This window comes from Pararge aegeria, chromosome 18 (genome assembly GCF_905163445.1).
Source record: "Pararge aegeria chromosome 18, ilParAegt1.1, whole genome shotgun sequence".
Lineage (NCBI taxonomy): Eukaryota > Metazoa > Arthropoda > Insecta > Lepidoptera > Nymphalidae > Pararge > Pararge aegeria.
In genome coordinates this window covers 5,609,411-5,631,420 of record NC_053197.1, presented here as the reverse complement: position 1 = coordinate 5,631,420, position 22,010 = coordinate 5,609,411, and the positions used below count along the sequence as shown (strand labels likewise).

General features: G+C 35.2%; 2 protein-coding genes across 2 annotated transcripts in view; both read right to left on the bottom strand.

Annotated features, from left to right (window-relative positions):
* The window catches only part of LOC120631396 (spectrin beta chain), an 84,054-nt gene extending 72,078 nt beyond the window's left edge, over window positions 1-11,976 (bottom strand). Inside the window, exon 1 of the mRNA XM_039900942.1 lies at window positions 11,670-11,976. The gene's annotated coding sequence lies outside the window, so the exon portion shown is untranslated. The remainder of the gene's footprint in view (window positions 1-11,669) is intronic.
* Window positions 11,977-14,791: 2,815 nt separating this feature from the next.
* LOC120631630 overlaps window positions 14,792-22,010 on the bottom strand; it is a 62,935-nt gene continuing 55,716 nt past the window's right edge. The window contains exons 2-7 of the mRNA XM_039901285.1: window positions 20,718-20,906; window positions 20,102-20,282; window positions 18,726-18,836; window positions 17,510-17,682; window positions 16,503-17,015; window positions 14,792-15,913 (exon numbers count right to left, since the gene is read on the bottom strand). Of these exons, the coding sequence (XP_039757219.1) occupies window positions 15,564-15,913; window positions 16,503-17,015; window positions 17,510-17,682; window positions 18,726-18,836; window positions 20,102-20,282; window positions 20,718-20,895 (1,506 nt within the window). The 5' untranslated portion in view covers window positions 20,896-20,906 and the 3' untranslated portion in view covers window positions 14,792-15,563. The remainder of the gene's footprint in view (window positions 15,914-16,502; window positions 17,016-17,509; window positions 17,683-18,725; window positions 18,837-20,101; window positions 20,283-20,717; window positions 20,907-22,010) is intronic.

The following is a 22,010-nucleotide window of genomic DNA, read 5'->3' as shown; positions in this document are numbered from 1 at the left end:
TATTATTATATAACAAAAAAATAACAGATGGCTTACTACCATCGTTTAAAGCAGTATTATTTTAAAAACGCAGTTTATTAACATACCTTGATGTCTTAAAATGATAATTATTATTCTGAAACAGAACGCCAGCAATATTAAAAATAAGGTAAGATAACATACCGCCGAATGACTGATAACCAGATCGTAGAACGCATTACGTAATCTATCTTGTGACTCAGAATAAAATATATTTTCATTAAAATCAAATAAAAATGCATTACGCAAGACACATATAAGGTCAAAGCAATACAAGTGAGAAACAGGTGTTTGTTTATAACTAGTCAGTAGCAAGACGTAAATATTTTGCTGTGTTAGCTAGTTAACATGCTTGATGCCTTAAATAAAATCAAATGACTCTCATAAACACATACAAGATTAATAAGTATAATATTTTCAGATAAGAGAATCTCAATATTGTGACCTGATGTATTGTTTGTTACTTGTTACGCATAATAATTTATATAATATACTGATATTTGAACTTACCAGATATTATTATTATTAACTCAACGTTAATATAATCTAGCATCACCTCAAGGTTGAATAATATTTTAAGCTGAGGTATCTATAGTAAAAAAGAATACTTGATCGTTATTGCCTTACATCAATACTGCTTTACAAGTTTATAAATATACTCAAGAAAATAAAGATATTTTAGAGAACAATAAAACTCTAGCCCTATTCTTACTTCAAGGACGCTAGATTCATAGGTGATAAAATAAACTACCTATAACGGAAAGATTAAAACCATTGTAAAATTTAAGCAGGATAATTTCGTAAAATACAAACATTTAAAATGGCAGATTGAATCCAGGTTTGCCGGACGGTCTCCCAATTTTGGTAATGTTGGTGAGACCGGACTTACAACAATTTATTATATGGCCGTTACAATCTTGGCTTGTTTTGAGCAAAACAGCCGTTGAGTTTGAACGTTGTGATACATCACATCTTATTTTTTGCGACTAGCAAGCGCGTACTTGGGCAACTCAAATTAGAAGAATGAATTACTGTGCTCTTTTTTGCTGCACTTAAAACAGTAATACGTATGCCAGCACACATTTACTATTTTAATAGTAAAGTGTAAGCTCCATTACGTAATACATACTCTACCACGCTACATTTTTGTAGTTACATACACATAACATAGTTACAGTAGATATAATGAAACATGATATTTGAGTTAGTGCAAAAGTTACTGTGTGTATTGCAGAAGGATGAGATATCTGAGACACGTCACTTGTCTAATTGTTTGAAAATTTGAAGTACATAAAAGGCTATATTCTCCAAAGTAATTAGGCACGTTATTCGTTGTACCGCATACAGTAGAAACAGAGCTTTATAAGAAAACTAGCTGTTGTTCTTCATCTGCGTCGGTGTTTTACAAACTCCCTGGGGACAGTTTGTTTTCCTGGGATAAAAATTTGACTATAATATTACTCTTAGCCCTTTCAACTAACTCTATGCCAAAAATCAAGATTGGTTGCTTAGTTAGAGCGTAAAGGAAGGACAAATAAAAAGAAAACTTTTGAAATTCATAATACGTACTCGGCAGACCTATAGTATTTTTAAACCATCCAGGATCCGATTGAAATTCAGAAACAAAATTTCACCAAATCGACCCAGCGGTGTAGTCGGGCTTGGGTGACAAACACACGTAGATTTAAAGAATTATGTATATTACTGTCGCTTTTAGTATTTTGTCACGTTTTTTAATATTTCAAGATCTAATTAGCCAAATCGGTCCAGCCGCTCTTGAGTTTGAGTGCGACTAACGAACAGCAATTAATTTATATATATAGATATATATATGTATGTATATGTATTAATTTATATGTATGTATAAATTTATTTTAGGGTCGGTTCTGTCGCAGTGCTATTCTCTACTTTTCGTGCATAAAGAGAGTTTAAGCTTTAAAGCAAACTTTCGTAAGATGGTCCTCAGAGCATGCCTTGAAATTCTTTCCGTTTTAAAAACGAGTTCTCCTTTGTTTTTTATTTTCAAATTGGTGCTCATAATTTCTGGTCCATTGCATACAATATATTTGTTACATTTACATGAGTTAGTATTTACGATCTGTTTGAGTTAAGACTTAATCTACCTACCAATCTGGTTGAACAATATAACACAATTTGTTAAAATTACAAAATGTCTCTGATTCGACCTAACTAATATCATGGTCCATGTGGCCTCGCGGAGGTTATATTCTAGTAACTCAAAATACTTTCGCAATCAAGCTTAAATTTTTTGTAAGATCCAACTCCAAAGGGCAACCAATCCAGTATTTCATTTAATTAAAAGTTTGACCTGGATACAGTTGCGGTTTACTACTAATGATTTATACACGAATTTTTAATTAAAGTCTGTAATTAAATGCACAAACTGAGGTGACATCAACTGTAACATTGAAGGCTAATGCACTATTGTATGACATCATTGAGGATGAGATGGTCGAGTGCTTCTTTGTAATGATTATCAGTAATCAGCAAATCATTAAAACTGTAATATACATATAATATAATAGTAGCATTGTGTTGAATAAGTACCCGCAATGATACGAATCGGGTAATTGCATATTGTAGTGTGGGTTGTGACTGAGGAAGGGATGGGTAATTCGATGTCAAATCTACCTTGTTTCTCGTCCTATCAACCCTTTAGCAGCCCAGTACAGGGCACGGGTCTCCTTCCACAGTAAGAAGGGCTTAGGGCGTAGTCCACCACGCTAGCCAAGTGCGGATTGGTGGAAAATGTCACTAACGCTAATGTCAAGTATTTCACTTTGATCGTAACATTTTCTTCCGATTTTAACAAAATTTGGCATACATTTTCGGCGAGTAGAAGATATGAAAAATACGACATTCAGTGAAGGAGTAAATTTATGTCCTAGACACTGTATGGGCCAGTTGCTGACATAAATTTTGCATTCGTTGGTAATTGTCACGTTTATCCTACTACCTATTTATATCTACTAAAGTTAAATAATGGTGATCTGAAGAATAAAATAAATGAAATTCGGAATGTTAATTAAACCGCTTTTTATTTCTTTTACATCTCAAACCTGATAGCTTAAGGCACTCAAAATGAAAGAAATCATTATCCAAGACAGTAATGCCATTCAGCGTCGCTCTCTTATGGTCTCCATATGTGTGACCTGATTATGTAGGAGGCAAATATTTAAGGTTATGTTTAAAATTATCAGCCTTCTATACTTTGATTATAAATAGTTTTGTACATAGTAATTTTATTAAGCTTTGTTATGATCCTACAGCCGGCAAGCGATTCACAGTTATGATAAGATGCCGTGTAAAATCCTTTAGGGGCATTGATATAATGTAACTGGTAATTGACTGGTATTATAAACAGGTAAGTCCGCTACCACCTTATGCATCGACTCTTATCACCAGGTGAGTTTACAGTCAAGGGCTAACTAGTGGAATAAAAAAATCCTGAGTTCAGAACCTATTATAAGATAATTTATTCGAGACAGAGAACAATAACAAATTATAACAGTGACACTCAAATCTAAATAACAAGAGTGGGTTGACATTCAATGGCGATACAGTGGACCAAGTAGATTACAATTAGCTGGTTATTAAGCTAATGTTAAAATTTTGCTTGAGATGATGAAGAAAAAATTAATGAATGCAATAATTTATTTATTATCACTTATATATTTTACTTTAGAAACTAATAATCAGGGAAAACAAAAAATTTTAGTCTTGGAAATAAGACGAGTATGTTTAATGGCTTTAAGCTTTAAGGAGCTTTTACAGTCAATGTTTGTGAAATTTGCAAAAAATTGTGAGAATAGCGAGTTCCCATATACTTGTGGGCCCAGATTTAAGATCCATGTTCACGAATACAACTTTATATACTTTTAGTACTCAACCAGACCATGAAATGGAGCAAAAAGATATTCATATAATTGTTAAATTAAGGTTAGATTTACATTTCATTCAATCTACGAGAAATGGCCTGTGGTCATTATTTGTTACCTATCTGACTAGTTATGCCCAAGAGAATATGTTTTATTTTAATGTACTGTTTTTCGATGTTAAACTGCTAGTGGCACACTCGTGATTCGCTTAGATCGTTTAGAATTCGCAACGGTGATTGATTCAAGAGGAAGGTTTATATGTAGTATAAACATGCATATTATGAAAGAGAAAAACCGAAAAATTCTAAAATTTGTTATGTGATGTAAGAAACTTATTTTATGCTGTGGTGTCGTTCAAAGAAAAAATGTGTAAAATCACGCCAATTTGTCAAAAAATCAGTAATATTTCAAGAATATATAATGCGCAATGAACAATAAACGGAAGAAATGGGAAAGAAGTTGTTAGTTGTCAGTTGAAAGTTGACATTGACATTGACTATGCACAATGTGATTTTTAAACTAATTTTTTTTATCTTATTGCCATTAGAACGTTTTTTTATTGTATTGTAAGTAATTTTATTTTAGTTCCCCTACTTCAATTAAATTATAGAGTTTACAAAGAAGAATACTTTCAAAAGTAAATAGTAGTTTTCTAAAATTGCTGGGTCAAAGTTCGCCATTCTCATTTACAGATTTATTTATAGAGAACAAATTTAAATATTGCAATTGTGTTTCTGAGAACATCGAGAGCTAGCTAATTGATCAATTCTTAACTGAATTGGCAGATAGACACTGTGCAGTGCAGAAAACAATGTAACAGACAACCTTTTGTCACTTGATTTGGCCGATCTATGTGATTTTAGAAAAGTAAAGCTGATGGTATTTATCCATCATATTTGTTATATTTAATTCACAAACCTCATAAGGAATGTCTTTGTATTTATTAGATTTCATCTTGCGTTATTACAATGTCTTCCGTAAAGATCTAAGATAACACCTTGTGTCAAACCTCAAAACCAAAATTTAATTACTGTATTCTCCAATTTCTGAACACAGATGACATATATATACCTAAACACGGAGTGGACTACTAGCCTTTACTTTTACTTGTCATTTATGAATCGAAAACTATACCGAAAAACGGTTTTCTAAGTGATATTCAAATCATTTAATAATTAATTCTTAATTGATCGGGCAGTCAGGGAAAATTTAACTTCGTTACTTAAATAGCTCACACAATAAAGAACCGGTTACGTCATCTTTATCTCATAGTAGTTTAGACAAATTATGTAAGTAAAGAACTATAATGTAAAGTAAATACTGACTGCTGATAAGGATAGCTTCATTAAATATTACTTCGACCTGTTAATCGTTAAGCAAATACTGTTTCCACCTTATTTTTAAGGGGTGGTGTGTTTTAATCTTATTAGGAACAGATTCCTTAAGCTGGGCTCTATCTGTTAAAAGACGCAGTTTACAACAACTTTCTGATAAAACCGAATAGCTAAGGAAGGTGTGCGAAACCCAAAAGCAAACATAATTTTCTAAAAGCTTTTTAATAAATTTAATTAGTGGAAGCAAAGATGATTTGAGTGTGCTATCTCTTATTGAAAAATAATTAGCACTTCCTCCCCCTGTGTTACATTTTGAAAAAGAGAATGTTGTAGTTATAATGGCATATCGTATGAATAGGTATGCAGGTATATATATGCTAGAAGACAAGACGATGTCTTAAAAACAGATCACTCTAATTGACCTTTTAATTAGACAAATATTCAGGGCGATGAGCAGTGTTCCAACAGACTGTGACTCAAAAAAATAAGATCCATTTCCAGACTAATTTTCCAGCCCGTGGCTAGGCCCAGGCGCGCGCCTGCTCTTTAGACCTATTTCACCAGCTTTCTAGGTCATTTAGGGGCGTGGAAAAAAGAGACAGCAAGCAAATTAAATTGACAAGTAAATGCGGAAACTCCGATGTACTGAAGATAATAGGATAAAAAACTATTATACTATTACAGGATTAAGGCAATAACTAGCATTTATGGACTTCATATATCGAAATCACGAGTTATTAGCTGAAAACACAAAACAGAATGCCTCCTCAAATAACTCGACGATGAATTCACATAAAGTTCAATTTAAAAACATTATCTCACACCTACACACTTCCCAATTAACTATGAACTTATGACATCACACGTTTTTCGTCGTGCTATTGATCTTCGGGAGGAATTTACGGGACTCCCCAGTACCCGGGGATATCTTGATAACTTTGCATAGCTACATACCAGTTTAAGATCGACGACTATCTCATATCCAATCCGATAAATGAACACTGCACAGAGTATTTTTGTGGAATTAATTCGTTTTTACACACGATAATGTGGATCGCGGACAACGCACGAGCGCGTCGCGACACAGTTTTGTCGGAGTGAGCAACGACTCAGTCCGCAATATCGATCGGGAACTCCTGGCGCCGGCGGTCCGCATATCCCTAGTACACGCAAGCCCCTCCCAATGTATTGCCACCCTACACCCTTGGCAAATTAATGGCGTGACTTTTAAACATTACATTTTTTTCTCAAAAACTTTGTTCCAAATTCAATATTTCAAACAATTTTGAAACATTAAGTCAGTATTTCTATTGTGTCTACCACTGGTTCTGAAAGCAGAATGTTCCAAGAAAACGCTGGCAAGAAACTCAGCAGATAGCTCTTTTCCAGAATTTTTCTTACTAGTGAGAGATGAGAACGGTGCGGCCTGATTTTAAGAAAATCATCAATCGTACAAAAAAATATGAGAGCTTAACGGTCATGGAACAAGTTTCTTAGCCTTTTTGGATAATTTTATGGATGCTATCAGTCGTACAGTACAATCAACAATATTATTGTGACTTTATTCTTCCTCATATATTGGAAGAAAAGATATCCTATCCTAGGTCCAGTGACTTTCATTGTTGGTCGATGCGTGCACTTCTAGTCATCCAAGGCATATCTTGAAATAGGTGAACGATAACCTATTGACTTTTGTATATCATCATCATATTCATCATCACATTGCATAGTGCCGAATTTGATCGTCGCTGTGTCGTAACGTAATTTTATCTTGACTCGCGGATATCATACTCATTGTACTTTTATACTATGCGACAAAATACGATGCTGCAAAGGGCAAGATTTATTCTACTTTAGATTTTCTCGATAATAAAATATCTCTATTATCATCCAACCTCAACTTCGGACAGCGAATATATGAGACAAAAACAGCTGGTAAAAAACTTGGCACCCTCAATACGGTCAAGCGGTACTTCACTTCATTGTACCAAGCGATCGTGCATGGAGTACTGCTCCCATTTATAGGATAGCTCTGATAAGTACCATCATTTTTTTTTTTAATTCTTCGTTTATTCGTCACTGTTCCCTTTACGAAAATTAATACTTTCTTCTTCTCTTATCTTAACTTAAAATCTAATAGCATTCCGGCTACCTCTGAAGAAGGTGCCGCCAGGATACTTAGCCAAGTCCCCAAATCATAAAGATTAATTTTAAATTTACATATTGATTGGTCCCTCATTGGTCTATCCCGAACACACTCCCCCGACAAATGCATAAAGTACCATCTTGGTGAATTGATCAGTGGATGATCACTCATTCACACAAGCAAATAAAACACTATGAAATTTTGGAGCATCACTTGCATGGTTACCGGTCTATCGAAGTTCTACTGACCAGACACATTTCGGACAATGTATTCAAAATGTATTTGATTTAAATTTCCCCCACTTTATTTACCATCTAATTACAAGGCTTCTAATGCATCTGCACTAACGTTATTTTTTTGTTATGCCATAAACATATAGAAAGACCTCGCTTCTAATATCCATCGCTAAGATGGAAATGATCTTCTGGCTTCCGTTTTCCCCAATCAAGAATAAATAGGCATCTTCTAGGCAAGCACGCTCGGACTAAGCTGCATTATCAATTACCACCTGATGTGATTGCAGATAATCATGCCACTAAACTTTATACTAGTAGCACCCCTACCCACTGTATTAACTACTCTTGAATTGTGTACTAATTTCTTGTCGCCGGCGAAGCTTGTATCCGATTGGCTAGTGAGCATGGACTATGCCATTGATTTAACAGAATATCAAGTGCTGTTCGCGAAACACTTTTATACTAGCTCCTTGGTCCTGCAGAGTTCTTCAAGAAGCAACACAGATAGTCAAATTTCATTCTTTAAAAGGTTTAGTTCATGGGCTTGTGTTTTTTACCTTAGTCACTAAAATGTACCAGTAATTAGGACTTGAAATAAAAAATGCCTGGCAAGTAACCCGCGCAAGCTTGTCCCAAGCCAGGATGGTAAACTAGGACAATATAGTCAAGTACCACTTACTGCCTTGTAAATACTGTTCATTAGAGCTGAAAAATTCCTTTATCACAAAAATACAAGCTTATGATTTAGCCCTTATAGCATTTTAACTTTAAATTTTATCTTTGCATGAGTTATAACCTTCGCACCAACACTTAACAGTTTCTGCTGAAATTAAACCATTGCAATATGAGCATTTTGTTAAGTAAATTCTTCAATATTTTTGCTCCAGTAGGTACCTAATATACAATGAAACTTGATAAGATAAATTTGGGTAAAATACAGTGATCATAATAATATTTACTTTATTACTTTTCATTTTGCTACATCTTATTCCAAACAGATATTCAACCCATATAATCTTGTTACCAAAATATGTCTGTCAACCTCTGTTCCAAATTTTCTAAAACCAGACATACATATATGTATTTCCTTCAGTCTTGCCCCACATTTCCTATCTCTTTCTTTCTTTACAATTGTATTGATTATAATATATGAACTTAATGAGTAATATTCAAAAACATTGCTAATTTAGTTTATAAATAACCATAGTCCATATAGTCAAATAACGCACCCTTACATGCAAAAAAGAAAGTCCATTAAGCTAAGAACAACACACTAGATATTAGAATAGGCAACAAGACTCAATTCTTACAGATAACTGTACACCAAGAGAAACTGGTTTCATATAAATACATATCACACTTAATTATTTATTCATTCCACAATTCCTTTATGTGGCATGCATTATGCATAGTCCTTGGATTGTATACATGAAGTTCAATCTGCCATCTGCTGCATCACAGTGGTGACTAACTAAAAGTTGATCATCTCCAAAAATAGACTAATTACCTAAAATTATAATTGAATCTTGTAAATTTTTAGTACCCTACACGCTAGATAAAACTAAACATAAGTAAGTGATTTTGTTTTGTAATTTGAGATTCTGTTTGATTATGCAAAATCTCAGGCTAATCTAAATTATAAATATGATAAATTTCCTACCTAACCTGCATAATTAATATGGGTGATAACTACAGGTGATAACTATGTAAAATTAGTTAATTGCACCAGTTAGGAAGTATTGTTAACTTCGTACTATGAATAAACAGAATACAATATTGGAGTAGATATTCTTAGGCCTCTTATTTTGGCCTGCACATTGTAGTATAAATATTAACAATATTTTTTTTTACAAATACCTCAACTCTTCAATGCAACCCGCACACAGTCAATATGCAGAATATTTTCAATAATATTGATGTACTTTATTAACAAAATTAAGTAGTTTTTACCTAAATAATTGTTATTTAGGTAAAAAAATATTTTTAGTTTAAATTTAGTTATCCAAGAATTATGGTCCTTAGTCAACACAATGCAACAAAGCTGAAACTTGATAGTCACAATCCATTGGTTACAAGCTTACTGATAAACTAACAATTATATCCATGTGCTCATAAATCAATTACAGTAATTAACTACAATAAATTTTTACTGCAATCAAATTTGTTTTATTTTATTCCTTATTTCCTGTTATTTCCAAACTATATTATAATTAATTGACCAATATATAAGGTATACCAATAATAAGGTAAACAAAAGAAAAGTCTACTCAATTTCAACCTCAGCTGCTTTCTATAATCCCTGCTTTATACTATAGAAGTTCACATGATGCATAACTCAAGCGATCTTCTTCTTCTGTTCCTGGGCTTTTAGAAGAAGAAGAAGAACTCAAGCGATGCCTGGCCTGTTAAGACTAAAGCTACTGAAAATTTTTACTTATACATCACAACCCTATTTTACCATTTTTTAATTATGTCTATAAGTTTGTTCCAATGTGTCATTCAGGCCTCCTAGGGCTAGTGCCCAAGGAATCCTGTTAGTGTCATATTGCACTGTTCAACATGTAATCAATTATTATAAGAAACTAGCTGTGCACACGTTATTTGTCCACATTTATTATGGTTTATAACTGTGGGAACTGTGTTTTCTCTGGATAATTTATATATTTGGTGAGGGGATGCCTGCCATTGCCAGATGGGTGATCGGTCCTCTGTAAGGGCTATTCCACCCTATTCCCCATAAATAGAAGCCTATATTACCCTCCATCTTTTTAACTAACTCTATGTCAAAAACAACAATGATTGGTTGTTTAGTTGGGGTGAGAAGGAAGAACAAACAAACAAACACACTTTCACATTTTTACAGTAGATAGTTAAAATGTTTACAGAAGTCTTGACTTATACTGAAGAATATCTTATATTCCGTGCCCTGGATTCATTATATGAGTAAGTAAGAGAATAATAAGAACTATATTGTTATTGACATTAGATAACACAAATGGATTGGGTGTGGTAGATAAAACAGTTACATTGGAAAATAGATTAAAATTTAAAAAAAAAAACTATAGTTGATATCAGGGGTTGTTACTATAAGTACTTCATTAGCAACTGCTATAAAGTCAATTGTTTCTTCATTACCCAATTTGGTGCAGTGGGCAGCGACCCTGCTTTCTGAATCTAAGGCTGTGGGTTCAATTCCCACAACTGGATTTTTTTGAGTGATGAACATGAATGTTACTCAGTGTTGGGAAGTTTATTTGAATATTATAAGTATTTATGTATATTTTTCATAAATATATTCATCATCATCTTAGTTTTTCTCTTATTGTGACGGACGTGAGTTTCCAATATTTTTATATTGCAATACTGTTACTTATTTTTATTATTTTCATAATGATAGCTGCCTACTAAGGAAATAGTAGTCACACTAAACCCATACTCTTAATAATTTTCTACGCGGGATTCATATGGAACGCAATACGGTCGGCAGCGCGTCTTTTCTCGCAGGGTAATAACTAGCCACGGTCGAAGCTTCGCAACAGAACAGACCAATTCCCAAATCGCCTCTGCTAGGAATCGAACCTCCACTCATAAACCACAGCGCTCAACAATTCACCAGCAGGGCCGTGAATTTGATACACACATAAAATATTTTCGGCTGATATTACAGTAATTGATATAATAATAATCTCTTTATTTCTGGAAAAGCCAAGTAATACATTTAAAATTACAAAATTATAGAAAAGAAAAATAAATAATTAACAATATTAGGTTAGAAAGATATTTTTATCAGCACCTACCTGTTTAATTAATCATAAAAAAATCAAAAAAAAAATTTGACGGTTAATTCAGTTTTAATTTGGGCAATTTAAAAATTACCGAAACGCAAAGTAAATTTTTATACGATAACGTCACGATTACGTCTTTTTGGAAAATAAAGTACCTGACGAACATATTATCACCGTTTGGACTGGAGTGTTAGTTTCGAAATTGATTTTAAGATGTTTAATTTATGTAAATTCTTGTAAAATGTTCTTACCTTCAGTTAAAAATAATAAGCACCGCCGTAAAACACAGTTGACACATAAACGTACACTCACAAAATATCACGCACGGATTCACGGATCACCTTGTTCATAGATATCGGGTCAAATATACACAAACAAATACAGTCTCACGATCGGTTTTCTACTTTTGAATCATAACCCAATCACTTCATTACATCTACCCCTAGAAATAATCACTATTCATACAGAAACTGCCTAAACTCTGAATATCATCCGTGAATACGAGTACGAACACGGCGTCGCGAAGGCAAGGCAAAAGATCGCCGCGAAAGCATCACCTATCCGCCCATACCATAGACTAAGCACAATGCAGATGATACAAGTAACACACAAGTTTTGCACTGCTTAATACTAGTATATGTGGTAACAAAACTTTTTTACATCATACTTTACTTTGTGCCATCCTGCTTGTAACTTAAAGAGAAATCTGAACAGAAACAGAGTTGGCATTTCAAAAAAATGTTAGCATATTTCCCAGTGGTGTATTACAATTTAGATCTAGATTCCGGTTTGTTTGTAAAATCGAACTGATTGTTGTACAAACGCAATAATTATAAAGACATAAAAGGAAAAATAAAATAAGTGCCTACTGCATACTGCATAGTATGTTGGAAAACATTACATTACTTTCAAAGTGAACCGGGTAGAAAGTAGAAACGGCAAAAGGATATGGTAGTTCTATTTCGTACACTAATCTTTGACTCAAATGATGTCATACTTTGGCATGTACCATAGAGTGGACATCTGTTTTTATGTGTCTATGGTTTAGTACCTGGTAGGTTTAGTATACACTATCAACTTTTTCTGCAGTTGCATCGCAGATGGAAAGAATATGAAGTAAAGTCCAGAGCATCAATCAATTATAATTTATAAAAATAATAAATGTGTTAGTATTTGTTGCTTCTATTCTCATTGCCAGATACCCATCAGATACCTCACTAATGCGGACTTTTTGGATAGCAAGTGGTTTGTTACGTTTATGGAGGGTAGAGGTAGTTACGTTGCCAGCCCTGGTCTGGCGGAATTTTCAAAGCAACAACACCACCAAGTTTGCTATAAGTCGATAGGTAGGTATTTCTTAAAAGTATGTAATGCTGGTTGCAGTTAGCTAATAGTGACATATTAAATCAATGGCTGGTTGTATTAAACGCATACTACGTATTTTGAAATCGGTTACCTATATGAATCATTGCTAGAATAGAAAAATGTGGGAGGGATGTTGATGAAGCAGACGGACCCAACTTCAAACAAAATTGATTTAAGAATTTACTGTGTTTATATCAATTCATACCAGGTTCATAATGTTATGTACAATTTTTGCCCGTTAAATGGTTAATATTTCTTTCTAGTTTGTTATAGGTACAATACCTATTGTATTACAAATTATAATGAATAATGTATGTAAAGGAGGGAGCTCGCAAAGAAAAATAACTAGGTATTCTTAATTATTTTATCTTTATTACAAAATGTAAAAAAACGAAGTATTACAAACCTATGCTATTGTTTTTTATTATTATTCAATTATATAACTATGCAGGTATTTATATTTATAACACTATCACATTATTATTAAAATCGTTCGAAAATAAGTATAATTATTCTAGTAATTAAGGATATAAATAAGTGTCGAGGAAGCGCTAATAGTACAATATAAATTAAATTACATTCATGACAAGTGGGGCCAGTGACCCTAGACTTTAGGTGTCTTTAGGTAGGTACCTAATTACATTTGGGAAGCAACTTACCCAAATTGTTTTAAGTTGGAAGGTTCGCGTATTTATTGTAACGATCCTTATGATTCCTAAGAGTTAGGATTAGGTAAAATAAAATATCATATGATTTCGGTTACAAAATAGACAAAATGTTAAAATCCCGAACCTCAATGTTAAATTGGCGCCCAATGTAGGGACCAAATTTAAAGTAATATTTTTTTTATACATATAGGGTATAATAATAACTGCCGGACAAAGCAGAGAGCCGATTTGGTGAAATGCATATGGTGGTAAACCATCGCATAAAACTGAGCAAAACTTCGCAAGTCATGCACGTAATATGTCGCACAACGTGTCGCAATGTATTTTAATCTGAGGCGTAGGTGTTAAGCCTCATTTACCTGTAATTAAACCGGCAGAAATAAGCATGGTGGTGGTATAGTAACTAGGTACTTCCCCGGACGAGCTGTCACAAAAGGCCTACTTCTTCTAGAATATATTTTGCTATACCCACTAATGTTTTATCCTTTTAACAACCATACCTAGACTAGTGTTCATCATATACAACAAATAAATACTTCTACTTGAAGGCCACTCTTAATATTCATTGTTCTTGGAGGCCACAAGACCCACTTGTTGAGATTCCTAAAACTAAGTGTCTGCCGGATTAATTTATATTGGATACTTTGAATCACCCTAAACTGAAATGATTTCTAAGGATTCCATATGATAATCAAGGCAGAAAATAATACATAAGCACCTCCTCAAATGACAAATTCGTCAATATTTTTTTACATTAATACTAAGCTAAAAATCGTTTAAAACGTCAGTTTTTAGAGCTATCTTTTGCGAGGGCAGCGGAAGTCAGAACGACATTGAATGTATATCCTTGAGCCCAGTTGCCACAGACAAAAGCCATAAACAAGAATTGAATTGACAATTTATATGAGCGGAGAATTAAGAACATACAAAAACCGTGTACATGACTAATGTTGAAGCATCAACTACTACTCTACTATAGATTCATATTTTTTGCATCTCACTGGTATTTTGATAACATCAATAAAATTATTTCCGTTTAAATAAGGAACTTTCGGTAATTTTTATTCATGTGTTTGGAAAACTGAAAATTATCCAAACCATTTTCAAAAAGCTTAAAATTGTTACTTACTGTTAAAGTTATACTTAACTATAATTGTTATGTTTGTAAATAAATTTAAATAAAATACTAAGTGGTGCCAATTCTGTTGGACAAAAACCGAACTTAATTATTTACATGTTTAAAAATAATCGTATCCTTTCCAGATGGTACAGAGTTAATAGGACAGCACTACTTTTAGACCTACCTATTTAGTTTTAACACTTTTAAATAAAACTCAATGTTGTTTAAAAAGGTGTGTACTTGTACAATAAACTAAAGTATTGACAGGTCTAAAAGTGATGTTATCCTTTTAAAAAAGAAATCACTATTTTGGGACTTGTAAATTTTTGTTTAGTTAGAAGATTTAGGTATATAGGTACAACAGCATTGTCACCTCTATGTCCTTTAATTTATCTCTATTGTCTTAAATACCTCAATAATTAAACATATTTCATAAATCAGTCATACTTCTTTGTAAAATATATTTCATTTTACAAAGTACGTGTCAAGTGTAAGTAATTGTCGTAACTAATCAATTATTTTTAGAATTTTGTCGATGCCAAAGTGTCTCTGTAGACAAAGTAAATAATTAGTTATTAGATAGTAAGTAATGCATATTACCTATATTTGTGTTTAAGTAAACACAAAGAAACGAGACCATTAAAATATTAACTTATTTTTTGATTGCGAAAGAAAAGCATAGACCAGAAAAGTATACAACTTCATTTATAACATTCTTTATTCCTTCTCATGGTCTTCCTTTAGTTTTGGAGCTTCCGGGAGAATTCTAAATGTAGGAGGATAGCAAATAAATGCTATTCTTACATACGGGCTACGCCTTAGGTACATATGACAATCTGTTGAAAAAATGGACTGAATGTCCTAGATCTACCACATTTCAATCCTAATCAATTATGATCAAACATTCGGAAATTAGCGTTACTTAGTTGATTAGAAGTCTGGACATCTTCTTTTGAAGAAACCGCTTTATCTCTTATTGCAGTCGTTCTAAATCAGAATGCCCTTGTGTATGGCCAGTTATTGCTAGAAGAAGAATGGTGGTCCATATAAGGACTATCGGTCAGAAGTAGCTTACTTCCACTTAAGCCGGAACTACTGCTACCACTAGAAGAGAACATACTCTTGCTTCCTGTGTAGAACGAGAGGGATGTATGCACCGGTTCTTGGACTGTTCGCCGTCTAGCTCGCACTAAAGATGCAAACGCGACGGCAATAGCGCAAAGGAAAATGACTCCTAAAACACAGAAGGCTAGAGCCATTTTCCCTGGTGACAGGCAGATCGTCTTGTCTCCTGGAGAGAAGCCGCGTACAAACTCTTGCTCATGTTCAATTCTTCTTGAACCTGTAACACGAATTATATGAGGTTAGTCCAGGGTGATTGCTCTTCTGACCATACGGCTATTAATTCTGGTCTCTTTAACACCATCTGTTTCAGGTATATGTGGGAACGGATAAATGCTTACCATGCAAATAGATCTATACCTAGCTTTTAAAGTAAATATACAAGTATATCTATGATATTCAGCACTGTTTGTCAGAGTTACGTCATTGAATGAATGGACATACTCCACCAATCAGTGCCTGTGTTGTTTGCCTGTAACCTCGTATGTCGCGTTTCAATCACGACATACGTGATCAGTTGGCCAGTCTTGCAGGACAGTGCGTCTAGTTTAGTGTCTAGTTCCGCACTTAATACTTGGGTAGAGGATGGTTAAATAAACTGAGAATTTGGATGCCATGACGTGATTTCCTATGAAAAATTCGTTATTTATAATACCTAAGAACTAATTTTACTAATTTATATTTACTATTTATTCAGAAAGTCAAAAGTGTCTTACCAACCCGGATTTACATTGAGTTAAATGGTGAATCGAACGGCATTCTATTCCAGTGGGGTATATAGATATTACTTTAATTATGTTTAAGTTTACCTCTAATTGAAGCTTCATCTTCTAGCTCGATATTAGGCGCAATCACTTCTATGCTATTATAAACCTCCAGTCTATCTATAACCAAGCCTTTCGCCTCTTTGTCAAGTCGAGCCTTCCTCACCAAGCCATCCTTGGTTTGCTGTGGCTTCTGCAAGGCTTTGCAATCAACATTGGGGCAGGGACCCCTACACAACTCTATGCCACAAGATAGGTGCAGTTTAGCTCTATCAGGAAACTTGAAAGCTGCGAATGTGGTCATAGCGTGCTGATAAGTCATCATGTTCTTGAAAATATATTCGGGGTCTTTTGCCATTTTCAAATTTTCCTCGATATCTTTTTTTGCAAGACTTGGGTTTTCGGAAAAGTCAATTTCTCGTTGTTTATGTCGATGTACGGATGGCGTGTTGAAAATTGTTTCGTCGATGGGACAGCCGGCTTCATCAAGGAGTTTCTGCGATGCCTCCCCTAAGCCGTCGTGAGCTACACAGTTGGTTACGCGTAGACCAACTCCAACTGAAAAACAGATTTTTTATTGTATTACTTAAGTATTTAGGTACCTATATTCTGACACTCGTAAAGGAACTGTGCTAAAAGTATCCTATGTCCTACCTCGTAGTATGAACTTAAATAGTTCAAAGTTTCATATGAATTAATTCAGTACTTTTAGCACAATGCGTGGCCAAGATACAGACAGACAGACACATAATAATGAAATAAAAATTCACTTTTGGCTTCAGTAAAGATTACAGAGTGCCTTCTTTTGGAGGGCACTTCTTTTAAAGCCAAAGCCAAGAAATTTCAAAATATCTTCGATGAAGAGAATCCGACACGTAACAGTTTTATTATAAGTTTAAATAAGCGCTTTGATTTTATAAATGGCTCGTCCGGAGTTCGACAGAAGCAATTTACCACCCTCCACAGGGTAGCCCGCAAGCATTTTTTTAATAGTAATAATAGAGATCACAGTCAAGGCTAGCTTCTAGTGGAATAAAAAAAACTGTACCTACCTGGTAAAGTGCATTGTATAAGCAGTCTGGTCGGTTGTCCAACTTCCACTGTAGCCGGTTCTTTCCCAGCAGCTATCGGCGCTAAATCCATCCAAGCTCGCGCTGACTCCATCAAGTATTGCCTCTGTTCTACCTCAGCAGGGTTGTCCCAACCTTGTCGATTACGACCGCTCCTGGAAAACGCATTAGAAACAATAGTAGAGTACAACTTAACTGAAGTAAGTCGGTCTCCTCTAGCAATAAGAAGGTTCTATGCCGTAGTCCACCACGCTGGCCCCGTTGTGTACTTTGAACGGCACTCCTTTAATAACATTATGGGTATAGGTATTATGGGAACAAACAGGCATGCAGGTTTCCTCAAAATGTTTCCTTCACCGTTAAAGTAAGAGATATTTTAATTGGTTAAAAGGTGAAGCTCTGATGGCCTTCGGATGGTTAGGACTTCGGTTTCATTTTCGGGGTGCAGAGCTCGAATCCCAGCACGCACCCACCAACTCCACTAAGTTATGTGCGTTTTAACCAATTTAATAAGACACATTACACAAACATAATAAGCAGCGTTATTTTAAATCCCACTGCTGGATACTAACATGAGAGCGACTTAGAGCTTAGACTCTTCATTACCCTAGAAACCTGCCTCAGACACTCAGCCAGAGTCAGACTTTATCCTAAACTCTTCTAGTTCTTAGAGAAAGCCTTGCAGTGATACGCTGATTGAGGCTGTCGATATACTTACATATATATACTAGGCTAGATACTCGAAACATATGTCATAGGAGTAGAACCGACGGCAAACGTTATTAACTTAATATAAAGCAGAGAGATAAGAATATGCGAGACTCACCGCCTCTTATGATTTGCTGTTTGCAAGTTAGACAAAATACACGGGTAAAGGCTCCAACCCCTATCGTGACAAGTTACGACTGTATTGTGATACCATAATGGTTTACTTGGTCCTTGCAGTCATGATTTCTCATGCTTACTGAGCATGATCAAGTACTCCATATATGTATCTTCCTCATTTTGTAGAAGTTCTTAGTTCAAGTCGCCATACTAGATTTTTCTGACCAGACAATGTAGTAGATGCCAGTCCGAGAGAAAATTGCAGTTGTTTTACTTGGGAAAAAGGATTCTAACCTCCCCCTATTAAGGATACGGACCATAATAGGCTGAGATGATGAATTGCATACATTAAAAGGTACCGTTTAAATATTACCTCATCCGCTTCCCGTCGTGGCCGTGTCCGGTCATTTCTCGAAGTTTAGTTTTAATGACGCCTTCTAGCGCTGAGCTGATTATGCGCACCGCACGCGGCTGTAATTTACACCTGTAATGCATATATTAATCACGTCAGTCTTAGAATATATATGCCGCAACATATCAATCAGAAGTCTGGCAGTTTATAAGGCGTAGGTACTTAACTGCAGAGCTCCGACATTACTACTCGCCCAGACTGAGATTTTGTCTTGGAGAAGTTCGCGCATGAACACTGATATCGATAAATAACCTATTCTACCACTTTCATTTCCACACAGGTGAGAGTATAGTAAGATTATTTAAAATTGAAAAATGTTGATGAATGGAGCAACTCATAGCTTGTTTCTTCTCGGTTGAATCCATATTTGTAACTGGTGGTTAAGTCACTTTAAGCCGAAAGACGTGACATTTCTAGGGCATAATTGAAATAATTATAATTGAAATTAAGCTACCTACTCAAGTCTGATCTGAATTCTAATGAATGGTTTCATCTGTTACCATCATATAGGGAAGTTTGGTAAGAAGTACCTACCTAAATGTGTAAAGAAGAATGAAATTCAGCAGAATATTGTTTAATAGGTAATTATTTATTATCAGATCTACATAAATAAATTTATTATATTTTTCCCAAGTCCGATAGTGCACGGGCAGAAGTGATTTATTACAGTAATGTTACTCCCATACCTGATACCACGCCTTGGGCTGTGGATTAGCAAATGTCAAGGCTGCAGCATTACGAAATGTATTATAGAGGCACTTAGACAAATTATTTATTACGGCTAGCGACTGCTGTATTTTCGAAGTGTAAAGTAAATAAAGTTACCTATACAATCTGGCAAAGCAGCTGAATGAAGCCTTTATTTGGTTATAGCAATAATGGACATAACAAACAAGTATGGTACCAGGCACAGTTCTGCCGTAAAAGTCCTCATAATCAAAAGCTGATCAGTACTGTAGCGACGATTCACCTCCAGCCCACCAGCGATGATGACGGGATGTGGAACAATGATATGAGATGCCTTTATGGAACGACGACAAACCTTGGATGGAAGATAGCTGGATGGTAAAGGTAGAGAATTACTTGTTTTACCTTGCAAAGTTAATGGTTGTAGCCCTAATTATCTGTTGCATTCAAATCACAACACGATATTAATCTAAACCAAGTTTCTGATTCAAATTTCGACAGCTCTCATATGAAGAGATGTCTAACTTTACGACGCATAATCATGCATACTGCCATTAACAGTCGTGCCCAGTTAATTCGTTAATCGTTTGATGGAATGATTAATGACATAAATTAAACCCTAGTTTTGATAAATGATGAAAAACTCTTACCTCACTATCAAATCCTGGTCGGAGGACTGTTGTAGCTGCCTGTCCATTTGAACGACCAGCTCCACCGTGTAGTACAAATCTTCATGGTCTCCTGGCTCATCTACAGTGGTATTGATTGTGGACGTTCGCACTCCGCATGCGTTTGTTGGCAAATGCAGAGATATCTTTGACTGCATCTGACCTGGAAAATATCAATTGAAGACGTTAATAACGCAACGCCTTTAGAAGCGAGAATCAAAGCAAGTCTCTATTTTTTTAATGTCAGAAGTGTGACTACGTTCTTGTTCATACTTTCCATTAACCCTGACAATATTAAACATCAAGGACCGAGGACGCCCTTATATTTATATGATTTTTGGAAATGTCACCTTTTCTGTTTAGTGTACTAGCCGATTTTGTCCGTTATTTTACGAATCTACCTCTATTCAATACTCGATCGCTAGGCGTTATGTCATGCAAAAATGTTGTTTTAATCTGACGAGAATTTCCAGAGCTTTCCAGTATATAATGGCCATATATCTTAGCCAGCTAGCATCTTAGACTGCATCTCCGCCTACAACCACGAGAGATTGCAGTCAAGGGCTAACTTGTAGTGGATGTGCAATAAAAGACCAACCTTGAACTCGACATTCTCTCGAGAAATCTTTACTGAAGACCAGTCCCTTGAACGGCTGCTCCATGTCAAGGTGTATGCTGATGGAACCTTTGTCACAAGACGTGGTCACGTCTCGGACCTTGTTCGGACGAGCGTGGGCACCCACTGCAAGCACTATGAGGAGTGTTGCACGCCACATCTCAGCGCGGCCTGTTATCAAAGAAAGAATAATATTTAAAAAAAATTACAGAACAAAGCATATACAATTTGGCGGCCTTATAGTGATCTCTTCCAGTACAGAGCACGGGTCTCCTCGCAGAATGAGAAGGGTGATAGTCCACCACGCTGCGCACTGGCCCAGTGCTGAATGGTAATTTCACATGCCTTTGAGAACATTATTAGAACACTCAGGCATGCAGTTTTCCCCACAATGTTTTCCTTTATCGTTAAAGTGATATTTTAATTGCTTATATTAAAAACGCACATAACCGAAAAGTTAGAGGTCCGTGCCGGGGATCGAACTCTGTCTCCACGACATGGAAGCCGAAGCCCTAATTACTGCTACTACTACTTAATATTATATAACAGTTTATTTTCATGTCAGGATGCAAAAAAGTTTAGACTAATTATTAACTTATATTACGTTCTTTGCTGCTGCTGATGCCTGAGCGATGGACTTGGTACTCAATAAAATATTGGAGTTCGCGTCGCCCAATTGGCTCTTCAAACAACGCGTAAGTTACTCAGTTACGCGTAAGTAAGAGTTTAGAAGTACTCTATGACCATCTCTAGGATACCAGCTATTTCGACCAAATTAAAACAGAACAGGTAGTATAGTGGTATTTTTGCATAAATTGGCAAATTTAATGCGTAACTATTATACCCAGAAAATCATTTGAACTTGCTTTCATTTCCGCCGCATTAGCCGCAGATTTAACCGCAGAGTCTAGCAACGGTTCTATTTTTGTCGGCAAAGTTGACTATCAATGTTTTAATAAATATCTCACTGCATTTTATCTACGAAAGGTACGTAGTTTAATATATTCAACATCATCATCATCATCATGTCAAACAAAGGAGGTTCACGTCTTAACCGTCTTGTAGGTCTCGTGTTCCTTTGATTATCCTTATCCGTCCATCGAGGTCTACCAATGCTGCGTTTACAAGTGCGTAGTTTCCTGCAGCTTAGGATTCCTACGCCTTTCATTTTTCCGAGCTTATGGGCCCCTCCCCGTTCATTGCCACTTCAGCTTTGAGTTATGTCGGTCGGTAACATTCTCGTCTCGTCGGGATCTCTTCATTTTTGATTAGCTC